The 27,066-nt window shown below is 27.0% G+C and overlaps 4 protein-coding genes across 5 annotated transcripts; 3 read left to right on the top strand and 1 right to left on the bottom strand.

Annotated features, from left to right (window-relative positions):
• Positions 1-526: 526 nt before the first annotated feature.
• On the top strand, positions 527-13,213 carry LOC112680165 (chromosome partition protein Smc-like). Its single transcript, XM_025550184.1, has 8 exons — positions 527-865; positions 968-1,106; positions 1,656-1,864; positions 1,924-2,070; positions 2,194-2,429; positions 3,023-3,214; positions 4,020-4,182; positions 13,064-13,213. Exons 1-8 carry the CDS (start codon positions 557-559, stop codon positions 13,136-13,138), a joined length of 1,470 nt encoding a protein of 489 aa, XP_025405969.1. The 5' UTR covers positions 527-556; the 3' UTR covers positions 13,139-13,213.
• LOC112680164 (NADH dehydrogenase [ubiquinone] iron-sulfur protein 5) lies at positions 9,660-13,212 on the top strand. The gene is made up of 3 exons (XM_025550183.1): positions 9,660-9,745; positions 9,814-10,024; positions 12,949-13,212. Exons 2-3 carry the CDS (start codon positions 9,824-9,826, stop codon positions 13,033-13,035), a joined length of 288 nt encoding a protein of 95 aa, XP_025405968.1. The 5' UTR covers positions 9,660-9,745; positions 9,814-9,823; the 3' UTR covers positions 13,036-13,212.
• LOC112680163 (la protein homolog) lies at positions 13,096-14,573 on the bottom strand. Its single transcript, XM_025550182.1, has 2 exons — positions 14,401-14,573; positions 13,096-14,302 (listed from the first exon to the last, which is right to left on the bottom strand). Exon 2 carries the CDS (start codon positions 14,292-14,294, stop codon positions 13,209-13,211), a length of 1,086 nt encoding a protein of 361 aa, XP_025405967.1. The 5' UTR covers positions 14,295-14,302; positions 14,401-14,573; the 3' UTR covers positions 13,096-13,208.
• Positions 14,574-15,008: 435 nt separating this feature from the next.
• On the top strand, positions 15,009-26,385 carry LOC112680201 (ubiquitin-conjugating enzyme E2 T-like). 2 transcript variants are annotated; one of them, XM_025550238.1, is made up of 5 exons: positions 15,009-15,195; positions 18,251-18,360; positions 18,468-18,537; positions 25,948-26,152; positions 26,221-26,385. In XM_025550238.1, exons 2-5 carry the CDS (start codon positions 18,252-18,254, stop codon positions 26,314-26,316), a joined length of 480 nt encoding a protein of 159 aa, XP_025406023.1. In that variant the 5' UTR covers positions 15,009-15,195; position 18,251; the 3' UTR covers positions 26,317-26,385. The 2 variants fall into 2 exon arrangements, with proteins under 2 accessions (XP_025406023.1, XP_025406022.1); XM_025550237.1 differs by lacking the exon at positions 15,009-15,195 and adding an exon at positions 16,985-17,179.
• Positions 26,386-27,066: the final 681 nt, after the last annotated feature.

Below are 27,066 nucleotides of genomic sequence, written 5' to 3'. Positions count from 1 at the left end.
TAATTATAATATATATACATTATATTATAATATTATATAATTGTTATTAATATTTTTCAATAATAAATTAATAATTTTTCCTAAAAACTAGTATATACATTAAAAAATTTCAAAACTTTTTGTTAACCGGATCTGGTTGCATTTGAAATCATGTGGAATCGTTTACATTTAAAAATGGTAATTGGAAAGTCTACAGGATCCCTTAAGATTTGCGGAACCGTCGCCTAGCCAATATAGAATGTCCACCCCGATGGCGGTCGCCGCAGTTAGACGCTATTAATTTACTATACTGTGAAAGTAAACTGTAAATTGGTAAAAAAGTTGTATAAAATTATATCTAATGTGAAAGGAGGGGGATGTGTAAATGACGCGTTACCACGGTTACTGTAACCATATTGTGGGTCATAACAGTACCTATGGTTAGGTTAACTTAACATATGTTTTTTTCCATGAAATTGATATTAAAGGGTTTTGATTATTTTTGAACTAATGATCATCGATGTTTATGATTTATACTGATAACAAATTAACGTTTTTTCAAAATTCATTTGTTCAAATGTTTGTTGGAGTGTACAGTTATAAATACTATAGTTATCAACATATTAACAGTTTTAACAAGTTATCTGTTTATTCTTTTGTGCACTTTTCGTTTTATATTGAGATATTGTTGTTTAAAATGGCTAAGTATAACACAAAATCGACTATGTTTGTAGAATATAGTAATTTAATAAAGGAATTGGAACAGTATATGCCACAATTTAAAGCATCCATTAAAGATATTCAAGAACCATCTCAAACATTTGTTACTAATTTTTATACAGATGTACTAATGGAATTTTTCTGTGATGTAAATAATTTGACTGAGGTACCTCTAATTTTTATATTTCTATTTTTACTTTTCACATTTGTATAGTTTTATATTTTATTATTGTACAATTAATTAAGTTATTTTCATTAATTTATGCAGATCCAAGTAACTCAAAATCTTACGTATAATGAGATGTATTGTGAAACGGTTCCAATATTGAACATGTGTACAGCCTTGAGACATATTTATTCAAAATTGGGAATTGATGATTTTGGTATGAATGATATATGTGATCCAAGTGAGTTTTAATTGTAATAATAATATAAGATATTCCTAAAAAAAATGCTTGTTTGGGTAAAGTTTAAAAGTTGACTAGCAAATAATTATTTATAGTAATATTTAAAAAATTTTAGTACATTTATATAATTTATCAATACAGTAAAAACTCGATAAGACAGAACTTCAGTAAGTCGGAAACCTCGGTATAACGGAACATTATTTCCCATTTCAAATGACATACAATTAATTAACCCTGTCAAGACGGAAACCTCGTTAACACGGAAAAATATCATGGTCCCGATCGATTTCGTCTTATCGAGGTTTTACTGTATTTAGAAAATTATTGATACTTTATAGAAACTTAATAACTTTTAACAAGGTTCAGAACTTAAAGTTTATATAATTACTCTAATAAGGATTTAAAAAATTAAAAAAAAAAAATCAAAAACTTAGCCTTTTTGGTTTCAGATAACATTTTAACTTGTTTATTATACTTTTAATAGATTTTTATTAGAATATAATATATATAATATTAGTAATTGATAAATAATGTAAATTATTTTTTAAGGTTCAAAAAGAACTTATTGTTTACTTCAGACAATGCTAAGCTTCATTAAATACAGTGATGAAAAAATACATGAAGTTGAAGACAAAATGAAATCTGTTAGAAATATGAAAGATACAATTGATAAGTTGAAAAAAGAAAAAGATATTCTTGTTAATTCTATCAATAAAAAAACTCTAGAACGCAAAGATCGAGGAGCTGAATTAAAAACTGTATAATTACATTAAGCAATTTATTTATAATTGTTATTGTATTATATTTTGTTCAACAGATAGCCGAAGATGTAAAATTCAATAAGACAGAATTAAATCATTTTCAAAAACATAGGGATGAAGTTTTAAAAGAATTAGATATAGCAAAACAAGAAAAAGAAGAAATTGAAAAAAAATGTATTAAACTATGTGAATTAAAAGATAATGTAATGTTTTTAATTTTTTTTTAAAAAAACTTTTTTTTTGTTAAATTATTAATTAATATGCTAATAGTAATAATACTATTAAAATACATTTTATTTGAATACAACTATTTATATCAAATTTAGATTGTGGAAGATATTAATGCTCTCAGAGCTCAAATTGTTGAAGCACCAGATTTGTTAAAAGCTGATCATGAACGACTTAAAAGGTTGAAAAATGAAGTAACAGAAAAAAAATCTACCATGATGGCGCAAATTAGTGCAAAAAAGCAAACACTTATAACTTTGGAACAAGAACTAGCAGCACAAGAAAAACGATTACGTTTATTAACTGATGTAACTGAAAAAAATGAAAGGTTATCGTAAGTAACAAATATGTTATAATAAATAAATGTTATTGTAAATTTACTAAGTATATTATCATCAATTATAATTTATTTCTACGGTAGAAACTTGACTAACTGTCACTCTGTTATCTGTCATTGCTATTATTAATGAGGCAATCTCAATAAACTCATTATGATAAATGATATCCAACATATGTCATAAATGTGATGTGAACAAAAAAATTGAATTATATTTAATTCAATTTCATTAGTGACTGACGAGTATCATGGGCTGTCATATAATTATGTAAAATACGAAATATTGCAGCTAAAAAAAGTCCAAGCATCATAAAAAATAACAGATTATTTTGTTTAAAATTGTTAGTTTTAGTTTAGTAGTCTTTTAGTGTGGTATGTTTAGTATAAAATATATGTGAATTATTTTTTTTAAAAATACGTACGTTGTAATATATATATGTTTATTGTGAAATTTCTGTTAACTGCCTATTAGATTAACCATTATAGTCCCAGTTTCAGCAGTGACAGTTGATTGAGTTTCTACTATATTTATTTATATTGAACAAATTTACTAATATTGTTTTGTTATTCTTATTACACTAATTTTTTAGTAAGTTGATTCATGAAATAGAAAATATTTGTCAAAAAAAATGTGAACTAGATGAAGATTCTGAACATTTAAATGAAAAACTAGAGATGATTGAACGTGAAAGAGCTGATACAAATAACAAAATTAATTATTGTGATAAAGAAATGGAACGTGAACGCAATTTATACAAAGCTAAATATGATGCATTACATAAGTAAATATTTATTAAATAAATTAAATTTAAAATTTTAAGAGACCTCAATTTTATGGTTAGTATAAAAATGATGTTTTAAATATTGTTTAACAAGACATAAAAATTATTTATTTTTCTAAAGTTTATATTTTATAGTAAAAATATTTTAACATAGTAGTATGTATTATTATTGTTATATATTCTGTCTTATATAATTGTAGTCTGAATACACTTAAGACAGAATATTGAGTAATAATACACTTAAGAAAATATTTTTTATCAAGTTTTGTCATATTACAAGTATTCTGAAAACTTTGCTGGGGATTGGTAAGATTTTTAATGTAATATCTGATGGTAACATTAAGTGTTCCTGTAAAATAATACTGGAGAACGATACAAATACATTGTCATGTGTATCAGTATTCATTTTATTTTATATTAAATAAAATTATAGTTTTATTTGATTTTTTTGTAAACATAATAACTAGGGCTTGGGATGTTTATGCACTTAAAACTACTGTAATATGCATTATAAAGTCTGTCGATCAGCTGTATGTTAAGCCAACTTTAAATTTTGTTTGATGGTAAAACGACAATCACTTTCGACTTTAGTTGCATACATCTCACAATATAAAACCAAGCCATCTGTTGAAAAAATGTCATTCCCAAACTCGTTCATAACATTTTTAAGAGATATTGAACAGGATGATTTGACTTTCGGCATTTTTTAATAAATTTATTATTTATGTCATTTTTATACAAAAAAATTAAAAATTATATTGAAATACTTTCCACTATGTTTTATACAATAATTCTTGCTTTTTAGAGAAATAGAAAATATGAGGAAACAAAATAATCTTCAATGTGAAACTATTAAATCTTTGGAAAATGAGATAAAGAAATGTAATATGCGTAAACAAGAACTTGAAGCTGATGTATTAACTATGATAGAACATTTTCAAATAGCAAAAAATTCTCTAACTAAAATAGTATGTATTCAAATTATTTATTTATTTATTTTTTTTTAATTATTTTATTTGAATTATTTTACAGCAAATTGATAACAATACAGAAATTAAAAAGAAAATGTCATGTAGCCCACATTTTAAATAATTTTAAGCTAAAATGTACTAGAAATATGAAATTTATTTTTTTAATATGTTAATTTCTTAAACTAAATTATATTATTTATGTAAAAATTACATATCAAGTATTTAAAACTAAAATAATTGTGTAAATAATTTTATTACACTTATATGCAGTTAAATAATTGTTTAAACCAGCAGGTCTAAAATGATGCACGGCGAACACTTTCTAAGGGCACCACGGTTTACGGTTCATAACAAATAGTTTAAAATGTACAGAATTTTTTTTCCTTATTGTTTTCATAAAAACTTTCTAGCAAATAATAAAATATTTTCTAATATGTATTTGGACATTAGATATATTTGGATATGTATTTTATATATGTTATAGTCATAAAGGATACATTATTGGTAGTACAACAATGGACAGATAAAAAAACAGGATACTAAATAAATTAAATTTCATCTGTTCTGCTTGGCTATAGTCAAATCGATTTATTCCACCGATGAGAATATATAGTCAATATATTAGGTTATAATGTAATATATTGAATTAAACGTTGATAAATTATTAATTCATTAAACTTACACTATGCTTACACATAACCATAAAGTCAGTATTGGTTTGGTTCATAATTGGGCATCCGACAAAAAATTTACAATGGACAACCTAATGTAAGAGAGTCTATAAATACCTATTAAGAAGGTTTTTTCTCACTACGCTCGAACTCAACTACAAATTTTAATTTATTTTTTTTATATTTTTCCTAAGCCAATATTATTGAATTATCATTGTGTTTATATATGGATTATAAATAATATATATTTAGTTTCGGTAGTTACAATGTTAAACATGGATGTTACCATTTCCAAGGTTTATATATTACATAATCTACAAATGTTGTACATTCCGACCACAATTTAAAATAATAATATTTAATTATTACTAATATTAATAATATGTATTAAATAATAATTTATTAAAATTTAAGATATCTTAAACCGTGATTTCGACCAAGATTTTTAGTATGGTTTAAAATATACTATATATATGTTTATTTGTATATTTTAAACCGTGGTTTATAGATTATCTGTATATATAAAACAGTAAGCTGATTGACTGATCTATCAACGCACAAATTAATTAAACCATTGGACGGATTGGGCTGAAATTTGGCATACGGGTAGCTATTATGGCGTAGGCATCCATTAAGAAAGTGGTTTTCAAAATTCAACCTTAAGGGGTAAAAATTCAAAACGTTTTTTATTGGTCCGATTTTTTTAAAATTAAGTACACATAACTCTGTAAAATGGTACGGCCGCCAAAAGCCATAACTTTTAGAATAGAAGAATATAAATAAACTACAAATATCATTAATTGAAAACCAAGTCGACATAGCCATAATCTCTGAAACACATCTCATAAATAACTTGGCCTTAATATACTCGGTTACAACATACTAAGGGCTGACCACCGTGACGGTTCCGCTCATGGTGTTGCAGCACTCTCATAAAATCCCCTCTAAATAATACATATATATATATATTAGAGATTTTATATAACAATATAAAATATTTCTAATAAAATAGCGTACACTCCACTTTCTATATCACTCGATCTGCAAATAATTAGCACTTCTTTGCTTATCGACCCGGTACCAGTCTACCTTCCCCCAGACCGAAAATTCCCGGAAAATTAACTCCTACAATAACTATCCACGATAAATCATACATTCCTATTAGGAGCCGACTTTAATGCCAAATACCATTGTTAGGGTTGCTCAACAATCAACACCCGAGGCCGTTCACTTCAGAATATTAGAACCAAACACGCCAAAGTACTTGCTCCACACGCACCAACCTATTGGCCTTTTCACCTGGGCTGCAACCATGATTATCTCGTCTTCTTTATCTCTAATCTTCCAAATCATCTCCAGACCAAATTAACCAACTTAAACGATTCAGCGTTTGACCATACTCCAGTTCTAATTTAAATAAATGTCTCAAACTCATTGCATAACAGAAAGAAAGATTAGATAAGAAAGCTAGGCTCCGCTCAACCTACCAGAAAAGAAAATGGCATCACAGTGAACGCAGTTGCGAGTAATCTTTTCAAAACCTCGAACATTAAACCTGCAAAACAAATGAACATTATAATAAAAAATGAATTCAAAATAGAACTAGACAACTGTGATGAAATATCTGCTTTAATGAACGACTTCATAGAATAAGAGGTCCATCTCGCCTTAATAAATGTCAAAAATGAGAAAGCGGCAGATATCGACAGAAAACTACCGGAATTTATAAAGAACCTAGGTCCTAGAAGTAGATTTTGGCTTGCTCGCTTTTTCACGTCGGTGGCCAATAAGGGGATTCTCCCTAAAGCATGGCGTGAAGCAAAAGTCGTAGCCATCCTGAAGCCAAATAAGCCGGGAAAATATCCGAGAAATAGACCAATTTCGTTACTATCAGTAGTATACAAGCTTTTTGAGAGATTACTACTAAGGCGAATGTATCCATTATTAGAACGTACAATATCCATGGAACAAGCTGGCTTAAGAAGTGGGAGAAACTGCTGTGAACAGGTGCTAGCCTTAACGACTTACGTAGAAAATGGTTTTCAAAATAAGATGAAGTCCAAAGCTGTCTTTCTCGACTTGTCAACAGCTTACGACACAATCTGGAAAAGAGGTATATTACTCAAATTAGCAAAGAATCTTTGGTGTAATGTTACTTTACGCTTATTGAAACAAATACTTTCTGACAGAAGTTTCAAAGTCAACCTAAATGAGGAGGCAATCTGGAAAAGAATCTTACAAAACGGGTTACAAAAAAAAAAAACAAAGATAAAAACATAAACAAGGATCAATACTATCATCGACTTTATTTAATGTATACACCACCGACATTGAGGTAACCAAATCGAGAAAATTCATCTATGCAAATGACATAGGTCTAGTTGCCCAAGGAAAGACTTTTGAACAACTTGAAGAAACCCTGAACAAAGACCTAGATGTTTTACAAAATTATTTCCAAAACTGGCATCTCAACCTAAATGCTAATAAAACAACAACAGTGACTTTTCACCTGAACAATCGCGAGGCAAATAGAGAATTTAAATTAAAAATTGGTGAACATCGCAAATGGAGAATGTCTTAGATACCTCAGAATCAAACTCGATAGGACGCTTACTTTTAGACAACACTTAGAAACAACAAAAAACAAAATAAAATCACGAAACATCATATCCAAACTAGCTAGGACTTCCTGGGGATGCAGCGCAGACACTTTGAGAACCTCAGCACTATCCTTAGTATATAGTGTAGCTGAATATTACGCTCCCATGTGGACAATTAGTGCTCACTGCAATAAAATTGACGTTGAACTAATTGCAGCAATGAGAATAGTCAAGGGTACAGTAAGAAGTACTCCAACTCAATGGCTTCCCGTTCTCTCAAATATTGGCTCCCCGGAAATCCATAGACAAATAGCTACACAAAATATGATAAGTAAAATTAATAGGAACGTTAAGCTGCCTATCTATAATGACATAGACCACCATCCAAACAAAAGGCTAAAATCCAGACGCCCTGTTTGGGTTGTAGACATAATCGTTAACGATTTACAGGCTGAATGGAAAAAAATTGGCTAGAGTCTGAGGTACGTAATTCATCACTGGTTGAAGACCCAACGTAAAAGTACCAGGCTTCAACTTACCACGTGCCTTATGGACCACCATAAATCGTATTAGAACCAACCAGAGAAAATGCAATTATATATGACACAAGTGGGGCATAGTGGAATCTCCTATATGTAGTTGCGGACAAAAGCAAACCATCAAACATATAGTCGAAGAATGTCCGTTAATGAAGTTCTTAGGAGGTATTGAGAAATCCACACAGCCAACGAGGAGAGCATCGAATGGATGAAAAACTTAAGCGTGCGGCTGTCATCAAGAAAGTATCAACTAAAACAATGAAAATATGATTTATGAGTTAGGTACCAAATTATTATTACCAAACTTAATTTTTACTGTTACCTTTTGACTATTTATAACTATTTATTTTATTTATTTGTTTTATTACTATTATTGTAGCTTATATTATTGTGATTTATCTTTTTATGTATTTATTATTTAGTGCTTGCCGGAGTCATATGCTAATAATAATAATATTGTATAGCAATAACAATCTTTTTCAAATAATTTGGCCAAGGTTTCGTAGCATTATGACTCTCAACTCTCACCTCAAAATCAAGCTAAAATCTCACGCAGACATTGACGAAGCTATTAGAAATTTTACTGAAACTATTCTCAATGCAAAAAATAATTCTTCCTTTCCAGCTCACAATTTAAAATCTGACCATCTTATCAGATATGAAATCAGACAACTCATTACGGAAAAACGCAGAACCCGTAACCGCTGCCAACACTCTCACTATCCTGAGGACAGGTGAAAATACAATTCACTTTCTAACAAATTTAAATCTCTTCTCGTGACCCACAAAAATGAACTGTATAAATCTCACCTTGCTTCTCTTCGAATAAGGGCACACTCCGGAAAAAAAACCAAATCTACTACAACACAAAGAAACTCTCCCACCACTACTCCGAGAAAACAATTCACTAGCAGTCGATGACCGAGATAAAGCCCAACTATTAGCCTCTCACCTCGCTGACTCTTTTAAGCTACAGTCATCACTCCCCAGTCAAAATCACATTGACTTAATCAAAATATTTCTACTCTCTCCAGGGGCGGATCCAGAGTCGGGAAACTGTGGGTCAAGCCATTTCAAGAGGCCATTTATTAGGGATGAAACTGAATTAGAAATGAATACCTTGTAAAAAAAAAAAAAAACACAATATGCTCATAAAAGTGTATAAGTAAATTTATATTACATTTTAGAATTAGTGATACCACAGATAATGACTTATTTACAATTAATAAATATAATCTGATTTTATCAGCGCAACAAACGTACGGAATAAAATATGATTTACTTAACTTTCTATTAAAACGAAATAATTTATAATATAAATTATGAATTGAAAAATTTTAAATTTTGAATATATATGGCATTCATTTTTTAAGTAACTTTGATAGACCAACTGTCCAAGAGTTCAAATCAAGGTCTAAAAAGAGAAAAAAATTTCCAAGAGGCCAATTTTGTCATCAAATATTAACTGTGGGTCAGTTGATCCCCTGACCCCCCCTAGATCCGCCCTGCTCCTAGAATAACTCTAACAGCATAACATGATAATGGTGAATAAATTACGCGCATGCGCAGAATGCTTAAGATGCATTCCTGTGTTTAGGCGCACCTTTCCTGCTGCCCTTTCTGAGCCTTGCATTTCGACCTTTAAACATAATTTCAGTGTGATAACACTGATAACAATTAATCGTAATTCACTATAAGAGATTTGTAAATTTTTAAATAAGAATTAAAATTATTATTTTTTATCAAAATTGTTAGTGATTTAGTGAAAAATAATAAATTCCTGTACAATGATGTATTAATTTATATTTTTTATTACAGGTGAGAAAAAATGGCATTTCTTAGTCCATTCTTTAGGAACCCGATTACCGATTTCACTGGCCCATTGATGTCTGCTCAAACGGGTTTACGCTGTGCAGAATTTGAAATGCAAATGATGAATTGTTACGAAGCTTATGGTTATCCAAAAGGAATTGAATCTTGCCAAGCATATTATGATGATTTCAAAGAATGTTGTACTAGAGAGAAACAGGTACTTATGTAAAATCTTATCCACCTAGGTACTTGTACAGTAACAATGATTAAATGGAATTGAATTATTTTAAAATTTTCAATTTCGAAACTCAACATTTTAGAGCTTAATTTATTAAAATTAGACCTTAATTTACCTTATTACTTAAAATATGGATGGTAAAGCTTTGATTTATGAACTGTTAAGTGAATATTTCTTAATATTCATCTTTCCAATCCAAATAGTTATTAATTTATTCTTACACTACTGAACAGAAAATTAAAACCTTACAAGCATACTCATTTTGCTTATTTTTTAATATTTATTTTATTTTTTTTAATTTGTTCTATTATTTGTTATAATTCCCTTTTTAGAAGCAACTTATTAATAAATTATTTTTATTAAAATTTTCTTTTAGTTATATTTGCATTTATTTTGCCCCATCCTCAAATCAAAAATCAGCCTAGCAAATAAAATGCTCATATTCAAAAGTTTAATTAGACCAGTTTGGTCGTATGGGATACAAATATGGAGACCTGCCAAACCATTTAACATTAGACCAGGCGCGTAGCTAGGTATTTTATAAGTGGGGTGTTATTCAAAATTATACACAAAAAAATAATTACTTTACGTGTATTTTATTATACAAGCATATAAATATATTAGTACATTGCATATGAATATATATGCCTGTGAAATTTACCATTGTATTAGAAAGTACTTAAATATTTTATTAAAATTTTAAATGTACATTTTTGTCATATGTACCTATTTTAAATCACGCATGATATGACACAGAACCACGACTTTGGCTTATTAAACAAAACGGTATAATGAGAAGCCAGATCTTGACTTTACATTATTGTTATGTATATATTTCGTTATGATAAATATGTTTTATACATGGTTTATGATAAATTTTTACCTTTATAAGACTTCAGTATACTACAGTTAAAGGGGAGGAGAGGTGTTACTACACCTGTAACACCCCTCCTAGCTTTGCGCCTGCATCAGACCATTACAATAATTTCAATCAATAGCTATAAGAATTATCGCAAATGCTCCCTGGTACTCAACAAATCAAAATCTTCATAAAGACCTTCAACTACCAACTATAAAAAATAAAAGTTATATTTAATTTTTTATCTCTTACAGCTTCATTTTTATATTTTCTACATTGATCCATAAACATTTTTGTATCTAACATTTAATTTGTGTCTTTCTTTTGTAATTTATTTTTTAAAACATAATTGTTGGTGATTTCAAGGGCTATCACTTAATTTATAATCTATCAGTAATTTTAAAATATTAAAAAATGTTGTTACAAATATTCCTAATTTTTTAATTACAAAATACAATGTAAACTGGACCTTGTGGATTATCTACTGAATTAATGGCATTTTAAGTATTTTTGATTATTTAGTTATCAGATGTTTAGTTTTGAAGTTTTTCCTCATATGTATAAAATAATTCTTTCCAAATCATGAAACTATTTATTATTAGTGAAAATTAACTTTAGTTTAAAACATCTACGATTTTTACTTAGTATTTGTGAAGTATAGTTATGAATATAATATTCTACCATGAAATAAGCATTTATTTATAGCATTGATTCTCATCCTTTTCTCATTCATGTCACCTTTAGCTACAAGAATCAAACACTGCGTTACCCTAACATTAAAATAATAAATAATTTTTACTGTGTATTTTAGAATAATTCTTGAAATAACTAAAAAATATAGTACACAAAAAAATAATAAGTACACCTACAATAATTGTGAATAATAAATTATTTATTAAGTTGCAGGGGGTCAGTAAAAATTGACATTTTAAAGTTTAAATTCACTAATTAAAAAAAAAAGAGAAAAAAATATTAATGATTTGTATAAAAAAAATGATAAGAAATTGGGCCCTGGTGGTTTTTACAAAGTTGAGGAAGTCGAGGGCTGATGGTGGAAAGATTGAGTCTCATATTGTCTTCTAAATTTAGAACTATAATATACTATAATAATACTGCACATCTAGCGACTGCAAAATAACTGTCTAACGACCCCGGTTAAGTTGATAAAATAATCGATAATGTAGCGATTTTGCGTTAATAATAATACTGCACGTGTTTATCGGACCTAAATAATAAATATAAATAATATAAAGATTCAAACTTAAAGGTATGCTATTTACATAGCAGTCGTGGTAATAATATGATTTTATTAAAATGAATTATTTTCTTATTTCCTTTTCCCGTTGAGATTTCGTGTCATCCCAGTTGAGTACCACTGATCTATAGTAATATTTTATATAACAGTAAAATTATTTTCAGACGTTGCACAATGGTCTAAAATACAATTATGGGCCAATAAAATTAATACTTCCCAAATATATCATTGAGTACATGTTTATTTATGTTTTTATTGATTGTAATTTTAATTATGACTTTATTTATGAAGTTATAAAATTTTTAAATGTAATAATATGAAATAAAATAATCTTATTACACATTTTAATATTGGATTTATAATAAGAATAATTTTTACACCATTAAATAAATTAAGATAAAAAAAAAATAGTTTAGATAAAATAAATATAGGTAACTGAATATTCTAGTTTGAGAAGCACTTATATATACAATAATTTTATATTTTTATAATACTTAGAAATGTTTTATATTAATACTCTTGTCCATCTAAAATTGCATTTTAAACTACTGAATATTTTTGTTTTCACAAAACATCCCATTAAAATTGTAGAAATTTCCTACGTAATTTTGAATCAAATTAATAGTAAATTTATAGAATCAGTTTTTTATTAAAAATAATATAATATTATAAGGAATAAGTAATTAATAGTAAAATTACTTTTATTTCATTTTTATTTAATGTTATTTAAAATTGAAATTATATTTCACTTATTATTGTTAAAGATTAAAATAATTTTTTTGTTCACAGATGACTAGAGTAGTTGCTATTCAAACTGAACGAGATCGCCAAGCTAAAACAGTATATGAAAAACCACCAGCTATGCACACACTTTAAAAATATAACATGCATGTTTTTAATTAAGTTAAATAATTATAACAGATTAGAGTCAATAAATATTGAAAATAAAATTATTTTAATTGAAATAGTTAAGTTTTAATTCAAACATGTGTAAATATAGTACAGTTGTAATGTTTAAAAACAGTTATAACAAAAAAAATGAGGATAAATTAATTGCCATTTGTTTTAATTCGTTTTGCTGAACTGCCATTATCATCATTTCTTCGTTTATTATATCTTTTTCCTCCTTTATTTTTGTTTTTTTCCCTTTTCATTCTATCTTTCATGTTGATTATTCCTTTCATTTCTTTTGTCATTTCATTTAACACAGATTGTTCAACATCTTCCTCTGGTAATGATAAATTAATACTCAAGTCTTCCTTTTTATCAGATATCTCTTCTAATAAGTCTTTTGCTAGTTTAACAGGCTTTAATCGAATCCAAGCAACTTTTTCTTCACTTACAATTTTAACAAAAGCAACTTGCCAATCTAATTCTAAACAAACATTTTTGATACTGTCAACAGTAACAGATTCATCAAGATTGTCAGCTTTAAGTAAATATCCTTTTTTAAAATATTTTTCAGTTTCAGCCTTTATTTTTTGATCTTTCTTAGCTTGTTTATCTTCATATTCTTTTTTCTTTTGTTCAAGAAAATCTTTTTCCCACATACGTTCCAATTCAACATCATTATATTTGATAGATTCTTGTTTTAAAAAGTTTTCAGCCTGTTCTTTAGTATTAAATGTAAAATAAAGAGTACCTTTAAATTCTTTGGTTTTTAATCTCCGAGGAGTGACTTTAGTTATCACTTGATCACCAAAGGTTGAAGCAAATTCTAAAAGTTCATCCATAGTAGCTGTTTTTGGAAAACCTTTACAATAAACAGATCGTTCTATCAATTCATTTAAAAATTCTTGATCAGCAACAGGTACAACACTGTCAGGAGTACGTCTAATTTTTTCACCGGTCTCATCAACTTCTAAAATACTATCTGTAGCGTTTTTAACTGCAGAAGCAATAACTTTTGGGTCATTAGATATGGATGCTAACCTTTTAAATGTTAATAATACACTGATTTTTACCCAACCATTGTCATTTTTAATTTCGTTTTGCAAGAATTTATCATATGGTAAATTTGTGTCACTAAAATAAAATCCAAGTTGTTTAACTATTTTAGAATCAAGATTTGCAGGAGCATCTTCCTTGACCGGAGCAACTACGGTTTCATCTTCGGTTTTACCATTAGATTCCATAATGTCGACTGTAATAAAAAAATATATTATTAACATGTGCAATAAACTTGTAAATAAACGTTTCGTGTACAGATACAACAAAAAAAAAAATCGTCAATAACTATACCTAATGATCAGAGTTGCTAAACCACTCGATGGACGAACAATTAAATCGAAGTATTAATAATAAGCGCGAAACGAAATAAGAATAAAAATTCACTGTTAATTAGTATACGTATTTTGATGTATGTTATAATCAATGTTTATTATAAACACGACCGCAAAAAGTAAGATATATGAACATGAGGTTAACTGATTACGTTTTATTTGAGGTTAACTTTGAATATAAAACGTTTCGTTCCGATTACAGTGTTCCATAGAGTAATATTACTCTATGCAGTGTTCACAGCACCAGATAATATAATTATATATAAATCATAGATGTTTATGTGAACAATGGATAATTTATAATTATATAAATAAAGATTCATTAAACATTTATAATTATACAGCTTAATGTATCTTCATACCATAATATGAATACGGTCTGTGACATAATTATTTGAAACGTTTTGTGGTGCACCGTTTAGTATTATAAAATATTTATTTAAAATGTCTTTCGTTTTAACTTATCAATTGCATTTTTGAAAACGTAGTTTTTGTAATCACTATTCTGCATTTCGCGGTATTACCAAAGTGTGGTAATATATTTACTCATTTTAAATTACAATTATTTTGAAAATTGAAAGTTATATCATAGAATAGATTAAATGTATTCTGTGGTTATATTTTTTCATTCATTTGAAGCTGGAATTTCTATGTTAAATAACTTCGAATAATTTTATTGCAGTATAATTAGTATATTTTAATATTTTTTTTTTTTTTTTAATTTTGTGCTCCAAATTGACTAAATATCATTAAAGTAAGAACAATTATTTAAAATATAAGTAGGAAAGTATAAAAGGGGGGAAGAATGTTAAGTTCTGTGAAGTTATATAAATATTCAGGCTCATTCAGAGATATTTTAAGTCCCTTATTATATGGTAGAATCATATAAGTGGTCTTTATATATATATATATTTACATTTTATGTTAGAATATTAAATCTAAATACTTTCCATAAACAATGAAAAATTGTACCAGTCATCTGACATTATATTATATGTACTTTATTATAAATATATTTTTAATATTATCAATACCAGTTTGTTTACCATATTTTCCATTTTTTTGGTACTCATTCATTTTCTTTGAATGTTTCTTGATTTTTCTTCTGAGTTTTAACTAAAAGATTTACTAAGAAGTGCAGTGGGGCATCATAATTATTTTACCTTTGGGGATCTATATAAATATTGACCCAGAAACCCCCTGTTTGAACGGGGATAGTGAACTATTTTAAATTTTTTTTTTTACATAAAATAAATTGTGTTTTATTCAAGTTATATTATCTATTTTTCTATTCTGACATTTTTACATCTATAACTTTTATAAAGTTATAAACTTTTATTTTTTACATCAATGTAATCGAGGAATTACCTTGAAACATGATAGAACCTATTAAAACATTTATAAATTTGCATAATATAATATGTATAATTTAGATTGAGTAATAATTAATAAAAATTCTTGTAATGCAAGTTGTAATGTAAATATATATTTATAAGTACGTTAAATAATAATATACTCATAATAACTCATAATTTCCATATAATAACAGTTGATAAGCAATTAGAAGAACATAATAAATATATGTAAGATAGAATATTTTTTTATGAACATTATTATTTTTATGTTACATTTATTCTTCTAGACAAATTCATTTGAAATATCCTCTATTTAAAATATCTCTTTCCAGTGGCGTAACCATGGGAGGGGAGCAGTGGGCCATTGGACATATCAAAGTTTTACATAATTATAATATTGTTTATTTTATACATATAAAAAATTCATTGTGTTCTCCTTTGCTCTTAATTCTTATCAATTTGTTTGATAGTAATTTTTTTTTATCATTTTTTATCAAATCTGTTATTTTGTTCTGTTTTTTCGCGTACGCCGAATTCCGAGTTGACTGTCATGAGAAGAACAAATTTAGTTTAGCGTCCACTCAAATTTTTCATTTTTTTTTTTTTTTTTGTAATCTAGACAAATCAACGTTTTAAAAATGATGGCGCAAAAATAAATTGACGGAAATCATGAGTTTTTGAGTTATACAATTTTGAAAATTACGTATTTTTAATGATATATTGTATAGACACCTTTAAATAATTAATATTCCATCAAAAATTAGAATTCATCTTGTAGTCCAATGGTTAATAACTGGTTCAAATATCTAGTCGTAATTGAAATTTTTTGCATTTTTTTTTTCCGATAAAACGGAACAAAGTTATCAAGCGATTTTGGTTTTAAGTTATTCACTTTTATGAATAGTCAATTAAATTAAATAAGTAAATTATTATTTTACTTTTTTAATATTTTATTCTCTTCCCTCAAATTTTTTGTAGATAGAATTAGTTATTGTAGTTGTTTACTGAAAACATCAAATTTATCGCTCATAAAATTCACCGTGCCAGTTAAATTCTTAAAAAATTGGTTAACATATGAGCCTCATTAGCTTCCTTAGTATTCTTTATAAACATTTTCGATTTAGAATTATTACTGAATTTTAATTTTGGAGCAGCACCATTTTTGTTTAGCATTATTTGATATTTTCCTGAAAGCTGATTCTCGTAATACTGCACATCTAAAATGGAAAAATCCATTACAAATAGCATAGATTAACTCGTCGTCGTCGTAAATATCATCATTACATATGTTACATAACATTTTTAAAAAAAAGGAACAAGAAAAGTGAATATTATTAAAGAAGTGATGTGCTCTTATAGCACGCACGTCTATACCAAACAAAGGTTAATATACAAATATGTATTTTATTAGTATAACCATTGATTATAAATAGTTATATATAGGGCTAGGATTTCGATGCACTTTGCATTTTTTTCTGAAGCTTTCTGTACAATAGGTACTTGTTTTGTTACTAGTATGTTTTAGGTATTTTTAAATTAGAATAAGAAATTTAACTTTGCATTTTTTGACAATTTTTGATTTTAAAGTCATTTTTCTCATTTTTTTTTGGGAATTTTTAGGGTTTTTAAGTCTTGGTTTTTTTAATTTAGAATTATAGATTATAGATTTTTTCTACCGACGGATTAGTGTTATTGTGTAAGGTATGCAATCTAAATGTTGCTGTTAAAAAAATGTTTTACGTTAAAGAAACAAACATATAGATGGAGTACAACGAAGAGAACAAAGAACAAGAAAAAAAATATGTATATCTACAAAAACTTATTGGGGAACAACCGGAGGCATGCTCTCATGATTAAGTGTAACAATAAAGAATAATTTTTTATTTATTAATATATGAAGTAAAATATAATATTTATGTACATGTAATGTAATTTTTATAAATTTTAAGCTATTTTAAAGGTATTTTTTAATGCATTTTTTGATTTTTTTAAGTCATTTTTCGCGATTTATAAGGACATTAAAATCCCAGCCTTATATATTTATAATCAATAGTATAATGATTTACTTAAACATGATAATTAGTTGTAAAACATATTATTCATGAAATCATAACTTGTTTATTTATCTATTTTATTTATTTTATTTATTTATATACATTAACGGACGAAGTCCTTTTAACAATTTAACACAAAACAATTGAATTTAGATACCATATAAAAGTTTAAACATGATAATAATACAATAATAATAATAATAGGTAATATAAAATACTAATAATACAAGTAGTAACAAAAATTTTCAATATTATAATATATTATGATAAATGGTGTTCTCATTGACCAACCACTTTGCTTATACTATTTTAGTAATATAAACTGTTTGAAGACTATATAAAGACCTTATTATCTTAGTAGTTTTAATATCATTCTAATTATTTGTATTTTTATCTTTAGTATGTTCAATACACCACGTTTAAAAAAAGAGCTTAACCAATTACTTAATAAACCTTCAGTTGGAATAAAAGTTAATGTGAAAGAAGGATCTTCTTCTGTTTTGGAAGCTGGTAAAAATTTAATTTTATTCACAAACAATTTAAATAAAATTAACATATTTTAAAACCATTGTATAATATATTGTATAACCATTGTATTATATATTTAATTATTTTAGAACTTCATGGACCAAAAGATACCCCTTATGAAATTGGAATTTTTAAGTTACAAATGGAACTACCTCATAAGTAAGTATTAATTAAATTATACTTATACTAATGTGGAGTATCTATACAGAATTATTAACTAAATTAATAAAATACTTATAGAAATAGTTTATGCATTATGTTTTGGGTTAGCCAAAAGTGGACATATATAAGTTATACATAAGTTATATACATATATATATATACAATGCCGTAACTGGGGGGTCCAGGGTGTCTGGATCCCCCGAAATTTCTTCAATATTTTTAATACCAACTTAAATATTTTCAGTAAAAAATGACTGAATGGATTCGATCTGTGTAGTTTTTAAGGGGTTGAATATTGGCAATTTGTTACACGCATGCATGAACGCCATGAGAGTGTGTGTGACGTAAATGATCACTAGTGTGTGTAATTACCCCGCTCTATACCCTCTTCTTATATGCTATGCCGGGCCATATTATTAATCTCGTGTTGCTAATCACCAATGCATCGGCGCGGTGATAGAACCAGTTTTTCAATAATAGCTCGTATTTTATTACTAATACCATTGATTATAAATACTATTGACGATGGTGAATTAGAACTAGAATTTGAATCAGTTTCTCGAACTTCTGTTTGTGTACTGGAGTTTGTTTCTTCTGGTAATTCTCTATATCCTTTAATACGTCAGCAGTTATACTTCTCACTATCCTGTTCACAGTTATTATATGTTGTAGAACATTTCATTAGACTATCTGAACAAATATGGCCAAAACAACAACGATAAGTTCTAGTTGTTGGATTTCTGTTATACCTAAATATTTATAACAAAATTTGTATAAGTACATTGATTTTTAATGAAAAACTAATTTTTAAAATACATTTAGGTATAGCTTGATGGGTACCATAAATTATGTTGGAATATATTTTTGTTAGTTATTCATTATAAAAATAAAAAACATTTACAATAATAACTGTAAAACTAAAGTTGTTGCAAGTATACCTATTAATTATTTCCTATACATAATTGATAATTATGCAAATATAATTTATAAAAAAAACTGATACCTATCACTAATTATATAATTTGTATACATATCCATTTTTTTTGTCGTATTATCAAAAATAAATTCTTCAGAGGATCTTGCGTTAGCTTATTGGTCATTAAAAAATAATCATCTTCTGTATGACAATGTTTTTCATCTTTTTTTTAATTTTCTTGTAGTTGGAAAATCGCAGATACTGTCCAAATTACCCCAGTGAAACAAGGGGCACACTAAATTTGTTTGTTTTGTGACATATTTTGACCGCATTTTGAAATAATTTTTTTAGCCGTATTTAAATATTCCAATACTTGTGGAATATGACTACTAATTAGTCTCCGGTTTGGATTGAGATCATATAGATTTTTACTATTCCCTGAGTCGAACATGTTATTGACTTTATCAATAAATTCAGCTGTATCAATGGCCGAATGTGATTTGAGTTCTCCTGTTGTTAAACATGTTTTTATTGACGCCGAAACCGAGTGACTTAAAAGCTGAATAGCCAATTTGCAAGACATTTTTTGAAACTGATTTGGAGCCAAATGTGTTGGTGTGATTTTAGGCATTGCACGTGATTTGTTCTTAATGTCAATTTCATATGTTTTTATTATGTCTTTCACTGATGCAAGTTTGGTATTATTAAATTTGAAATCACCGTTCAGTAAATTGTTTCGTACACTTTTTATAAGGTTAGGTAAATCATAAATCAAAAATATTTTTTGTCGCATTTTTTGTGGATTGTCTTCAGTCTATTTAAGAAGTGTGTACATTCGATGATTTTGAGTACCTTGATCACAAACTATGCTAGTGGCCATCAAACCCAAATCAATAATTTTTTGTACGCACTCTTTTATAATAAGAACCAGATTATCACCTTTAATACCACTTCCCGTAAAAAAATAACAAAGAGGAAACTTCCAATTTGCATAAAGACCACGTTGCATAACGACTAAAGCATGAGAACAATTTTTGTCACTTCGGCCTAAAGTTCCTATATCTTCAAATCCTTCAATAACATATAAAGTTTTGTTGTATTCTATGCATTTCATGATTGATATCTCGTCAAGAAGGATAACACATTTTTTTTCTGAATAATTGAATTCGGAAATCTTTAATTTAATTTGCTCCATGTACTCGACGGAAAATCCAGTGGAATATAAAATAGAATTTAGCCAATGACGAACAGTACTTTCTCCAGGTAATATAATGCCGTTTCGGCGCATGTATTTATATGTTGAAGGTGATTTATAATAAATAGATAGAGCAACTTTTTTCCCTTAGGTGTCCATGGTTTACGTGTTTTGTGTAGTATTTGCATTGTTGTTAGAGCCTTTGAATTCACTGATGGAAATTTAGTCATTTCAAAAAAAATTTTTGATTCAATTTTTTTAGTTTGTTGCTTTTTTTTTGAATCCTTAAGACTTTGAATAATATAACGTTTTTGTTTTAATAATCTTCTCATTTTGATTAACTTTTTTCTTAATTTATTATTTTGAACAATCAAATTTTCCGGGTTACTTGTATTATTACGGGGTTTTTTTATTGGTGCAATATTTACATTTGAAAGACTAATTAAATTTGATACCTAATTTTTCGTAGTAGGAGAAATAGTTGTTAATGATGCAGGACTACTTTCGCATATTGAAATATTTTTAACGAGTGTATTACTATCAGTTGCAATATTTTTATATGTATGTTGCGGTGTCAATACTTTTAGTACCGGCGAAGATGAAACAAATGAGCAGTTTGGACCTACATTAAAAAATAACGTAGTACAATTTTACAATTTTAGATAATTACACGACTGCATAGGGGGATACAAGCATATACAACGGTTACTAACGAAAAAAAAAACAAAAAAAATTAAAACGGGCACTAATCACGGATAGAATATCTCACTAATTTTGATGGATCAATATTTTGACTTAGTTTGTACTATTTAATATTTATAAATATTTTAAATTTTATGTTTTTTGGATTTTGAGTGAAACGAGAAAGATATTGGTTTTACCATGGTATGTTTTTTGTTTAATTTTAATTTGTTTTTCGAATCTGCAGTGTGCCTACACGTATTTACTATTTAATATTTGACCAGAAATATGGCTAAAATTAACTAATTATTAATTAATAAATAATACAAGATTAATCTAAATAATAAAGCATAGTCTTCATCCTCATTTTAGGTAATTTCAATTACCTATAAATACTATAAACATTTTCGAAATCTTTTGAAATTCACAACATACTTATAAAATGGTCATATTATAAGTGTTCTATACAAATTTTAACATCATCGTATTATTATTTTTTGAGTTATAATGAAATAGCTAACATCGTAAAATCGAAATCGTGAAAACCTTTGGTTTTGTCAAAATATAAAATTCAAACGCTTGTAAAATTTTCAATTCTTTATCAGGTAATTTTTTTTTTAATTCGTTTAGTTTCGTAAAAAGAGCAACTTTTCAAGAATATGGTGCTTAATTTCCTAATAATAATATAATACTCTTAGTATAATATAATTTTAAATAATATTATAAAATTACCTAGAGTATGAATTTATTCGTAGTTAGACTGATTTATCCGAGATGTTTTCTTTGGCATGGTATTTATTGTGTCGCTACAAATATACTCTTGTTCTGAAACAAAATAATAGACAATAAAATTACTTAAATTTCCACTCATAAATTAAAATAAAGTTTACACACCTCCAACGAGTTGACTTGGTCCATCTATAATATTCATACTGGAATTCCCTTCAATGCAATTTTGACGTCCTAGAAAATGTGCATATTTTATTTAAATACAACCATTGAACATAATAATTACCAGCGTATTGAAATTTTAAACCCACTTCGTGTAATAATGGATTATACATTTATACAGAATTATACAGTTACTTAACTTAATATTGGTTAGGGACAGCATTTTTCATGAGTCGTGATTTTGGATTTTTTTAATTCATATACATTTCTTTTGAAAAATAATCATAACAAATGTATTTTTTTATCAAATTTTTTGGACTTAGTCCTTCTAAGACAATGTTACCTAAAATTAATTTATATTTTACATTTCTACCATAAACTGTTCCATATTCAAAAATGATAGGTATTCTAAAAAATAATATTCAAGCACCAGAATGAAAACATTACTTACCAGAATTTATTATCCATTCTTTTGCAATATCTGTATTAGAAGGAAATGTGTGAAATACATTCCGACTTGTTTTTCGATTTTTCGTAAAATTATAGTACATACATTTATCACCTCCTGACATTTTATAAAATAAAAATTTACAAAACGTATGTAAATTAATGTGTTAAAAAAAAATACGAATTTAATAAAAGTATAATATTATAATATTCTTAATTTTATATTATGATGTTGTCCGATCGACCACTGGAAACACTATGGTACAAGTATAAATATTAAGTACTGAAGTAGATACACAATAGTCAATAATCAAATATTATTTATATTTTAAGGAATGAAGGAAATTAAGTAGTATTTGAATAGCAAGACACTATAATTAGAATTTTGTTCATCAGTCGTAAGACGTTTTATCATTGATTTTGATTTTTTCATATTTATATCTAGTTTTAAAATCTGTTTTATCAATGTAAAAACTATTACATTTACCATGTCGATTTAAAAGCTACTTTTATTCTATTTTATTATTTTTTGCTATTATTTAAAATCCAAGTGATTGACTTAGAAAATTTACTGTAAGTACTTTATACTATAATAATTATCAATATTAATATGAGGGAGTTGTTTAATGGTATAATGAATATGTATTTTATTAATTTATAATACACAAAATAAAATAGACAACGATCTGTATAATATAGTAATTTAATATGTACACCGGGCAGACGTGCATTGCATACATCAGTGACCACTGACCAGTACACGTAAAACGTAATATTTTTAGTATTGCGTATTTTACGGTGTACAACAGCACGACTGTACTGAATTGGCATTGTCGTGTAATAATGCAAATGTAACAATAGCAACAATGCGAAATTAATATAAATTAAACAAGGATAGATCGAGGAATGAGACGGCTGATCGGTAGATGCCGAATAGGTACTCGCAATTATCATTTTGAATACACCTCTCCACCGCCCCCAGACATGACTACTAGCGATTACGGTGTTACCCGATCAAACTAACCTTGCGATCGCAGCGCTTTAAAGCGGCACCCGATTATTACCGTGCCGTCAAAAAACCAGTCAGTGAACAATCTATAGTATTTATAATCAATGGTTCTGGTTAGTTATTTTCTATGTAAAATTTTATTAATTTTGGTTCTATATTAGTCCAGAACTCCTCATTCCTCTCAATTTTATCTACCAAAAATTAAAAATAGCCATCAAGTACACATCATAATTAATATATAACTATTTTGATTTACCATGTCAGTTGTACGATTTTCTCGCCATTTTTTAAGTGCATCAAAATTTTCTCGATGGTTTTTCATCAGATATTTTCTGCAACGTTTTTGTAGCAAAACGTTCTGCATAATGTAGATATCACAGAATTTATATTTTATTTATGTGTATTTAAGCTATACCATAATCCAAATACGAATGAGCTACTACAGCTAATTTCTAACATTTTCATTCTCATTCACAAAATTACTTATGTCTTATCATTGAGAGTTTATTTATAGGCTTTTGAATTATTGCAATATTTAGCCCAGTTTCATTTGGGTACAATATAATATAAAATAAACAGATTGATAACGATGCGTGCACTATAATTAGCGGCAACTATTAGCAGAAGAGGGTTACTTCCACACGCGCATACACAAGTCAATACACACTGTTGCAAGGAATATGATTTAGTTCTATTTTTTTCGAAAAGAATCAATTTTTTGCCAATTATACTGGTTTCCTTGGTCATCGGATAAAACTTCTAAAAACATATTTGAATTAGTCATGAAGTTTACTTGAAATCGACTTTTTTACATTTTCAAATTATTTTATCAATTTCATATTATTTACATTATAAATTTATTATTATTGTAGATATTAAAATACATTTTTTAAAGGTATAAAAATAATAATTCAAAAAAGTAAAAAAGTCGTTTTAAATTCAACTTCATGACAAATTCAAATATGTTTTTATAAGTTTCTTATCTGATCATTGGGCAGTTCAGTACAATTGGCAGAATATAAGTATATTTTGATAGAAAACTTAATCCGGATCGAAACCCCTTAAGCTCCGATTAATCATTGACTGCTTTTAATTTTATATCATAATATCATATGAAAATATGATATTAATTTTAATAAAAGAAGATTAAATTTTTTTCTGTTTTATTTTTAACTAAATATCAAATGTTAAAATCTAGATTCAATAAAATTACAATAAACATGTTTTGAACCCCTCCCAAAAAAAATTTCTAGATACGGCCTTGTATGTATATATACTCGTATATAGGATTGCCATAAATTTATAAGGCGAAACCGGGACAATACACACAATATTGAGTAATATTCTTTTTATATAACTCTTAATATATTGAGAAGACCATTGTGGTATACAAGGGGGGATGTGGTGGTCAGATCCCCTCTAGGACTTTTTTTAAATATTATAAAATAATGTTTTTATCGTGAGGAGGGCCTTAGAAACGTAAAGAAAAATAATGATTTGTTTGCAAATAATTCTCCCGCTCCCATACAAAAGTTATGTATACACCATTGAAGAGGATCATTGATGGCTGGCAATATAATATTTAAAAATATTTTTGTAAAATAAAATATATTATATATTTATATGTGTAAATTACAAATTATGTTTTTATTATATATTGTTGTGACATTTTCGTAATTGTTCAAGAGAACGATTTTTTTTTTTAGTTTAAGCTGTTATAAAAATTCAAAAATGTAAAGAACTCTTATGAACTCTTTGTTATATTTTCCTTAACGTGTAACGAGTAATAAAGATCAAAAAACCTGCAATTACCACATTTGTATTCTTAAAAAAAATTTAAAAAAAATATTGTACTTAACACATTTTGTATACATAAAAAGTAATACTTAAACACATCACATTTTTCTTCTAATTCCAATAAAGAACAACAATTACTTGAATAATGTTATAATTAAATTTAATATTTACTTAAATCATTTTTTAAAAAAATGTCACTTATTACACTTGTGCGCTACACCATCGAAATGGTCAAAATTAAAAATTAAACAATATTACATTTCCTCTAAACGTCTAAGCTGGAACATATGGACATCCTGAAAACATTTTTCGGGACCCCGGGATACAAAGTCCAAAACCGGTTACAATCCCTGTTTTCCGGGATGTATGGCAACTCTACTCTTATTTAATAACAGTTAAATCAAGTTCTTTGTTTATTATAGTAAAAAATTCTGTGAGTTATTATTGTTGTTAATAATAAATAAATTCTAGGTATCCATTTGAACCTCCTAGGGTGACATTTGTAACACCCATTTATCATCCAAACATAGATAGCAGTGGAAGAATTTGTTTGGATGTTTTGAAAATGCCTCCAACTGGTGCTTGGAAACCATTGATAACATTAGAAGGTGTTTTAGTTGCCATCTGTAATTTAATGAGCTGTCCAAATCCTAATGATCCACTTGTACCTGATATTGTATGAGCATTTTTATTTCTCCTAAATGCTTAATATTATATTTGTAAATTTTGTATTATGGTTTTCAGGCAAAAGAATTTAAAAATGATAAAGAAACATTTGAGTCTAAAGCTAAACACCTCACTAAAATACATGCTACAAAACTTAGTGTAAACTCAGTATAACCTTATTTTATTTAATACATTTATATTTGATTGTTTATGATACAATAATGTGTAGTAATATTTTTTTCAGCATTGTTTGTATTTTTGAAATTGTATAAATTATCCATTAATTATTATTTATTATTAATACATTAATTTTTTCTGGAAGTATTTATTATATATTATTTTTTAAGATTACTCATTATTTTATGATTCGCGAATAAAACTATTAAATATATAATTAAGATCATACATACATACATACATGGTTATTATACTTGTTTAAAAAATTATTTTTTTTATTATTATTAATTTCTAATGTAATATCTAGGCTTAGGGACTTCTAGCATTTGCATATTTTTTTAATTATTGTTAAATATAGCAGAGTGCGAAATAAAATCGTTTCTCGGTTTCATAATATCAGATCTAAAATTTGAATTTGCATATTTTTGCATATTTGATAGATTTTGTAGGAGAGTGCATATTTTAAAATGTTTATTCTTATTTTGCATATTTTGACAAATTTTCCAAATTTAAAATTAAAAACTATGGATACATATTTCAACCCATCGAAAGAAAAATATATTAAGAGGACTTATACTTCCAGTAATATGTTATCTGCAAACTACCTTTCATATTTCGTTATAATTTTCGTGTAAGTATAAATAATACTATAAACCTGTATTGACCGTATAACCCGCTAGATATCGACCAGATGTCGATAAAGATAATAATTGATATAGAATAATTGATTATTTGTTTAGTGTCCAG

Source organism: Sipha flava, unplaced genomic scaffold, assembly GCF_003268045.1.
Source record: "Sipha flava isolate LNK unplaced genomic scaffold, YSA_version1 174_pilon_pilon, whole genome shotgun sequence".
NCBI lineage: Eukaryota > Metazoa > Arthropoda > Insecta > Hemiptera > Aphididae > Sipha > Sipha flava.
Note: the sequence above shows the minus strand (reverse complement) of the source record. Positions and strands in the feature narration are given on the sequence as shown.

Coding starts and splice junctions, on each gene's coding strand:
- LOC112680163 (XM_025550182.1), bottom strand. CDS start 14,294: ATGGAATCTAATGGTAAAACCGAAGATGAAACCGTAGTTGCTCCGGTC.
- LOC112680164 (XM_025550183.1), top strand. CDS start 9,824: ATGGCATTTCTTAGTCCATTCTTTAGGAACCCGATTACCGATTTCACT. Junction 10,025..12,948: donor GTTGTACTAGAGAGAAACAG/GTACTTATGTAA, acceptor TTTTGTTCACAG/ATGACTAGAGTAGTTGCTAT.
- LOC112680165 (XM_025550184.1), top strand. CDS start 557: ATGTTTGTTGGAGTGTACAGTTATAAATACTATAGTTATCAACATATT. Junction 866..967: donor ATGTAAATAATTTGACTGAG/GTACCTCTAATT, acceptor TAATTTATGCAG/ATCCAAGTAACTCAAAATCT. Junction 2,071..2,193: donor TATGTGAATTAAAAGATAAT/GTAATGTTTTTA, acceptor TATCAAATTTAG/ATTGTGGAAGATATTAATGC.
- LOC112680201 (XM_025550237.1), top strand. CDS start 17,142: ATGTGCTCTTATAGCACGCACGTCTATACCAAACAAAG. Junction 18,361..18,467: donor TTCTTCTGTTTTGGAAGCTG/GTAAAAATTTAA, acceptor TAATTATTTTAG/AACTTCATGGACCAAAAGAT. Junction 18,538..25,947: donor CAAATGGAACTACCTCATAA/GTAAGTATTAAT, acceptor AATAAATTCTAG/GTATCCATTTGAACCTCCTA.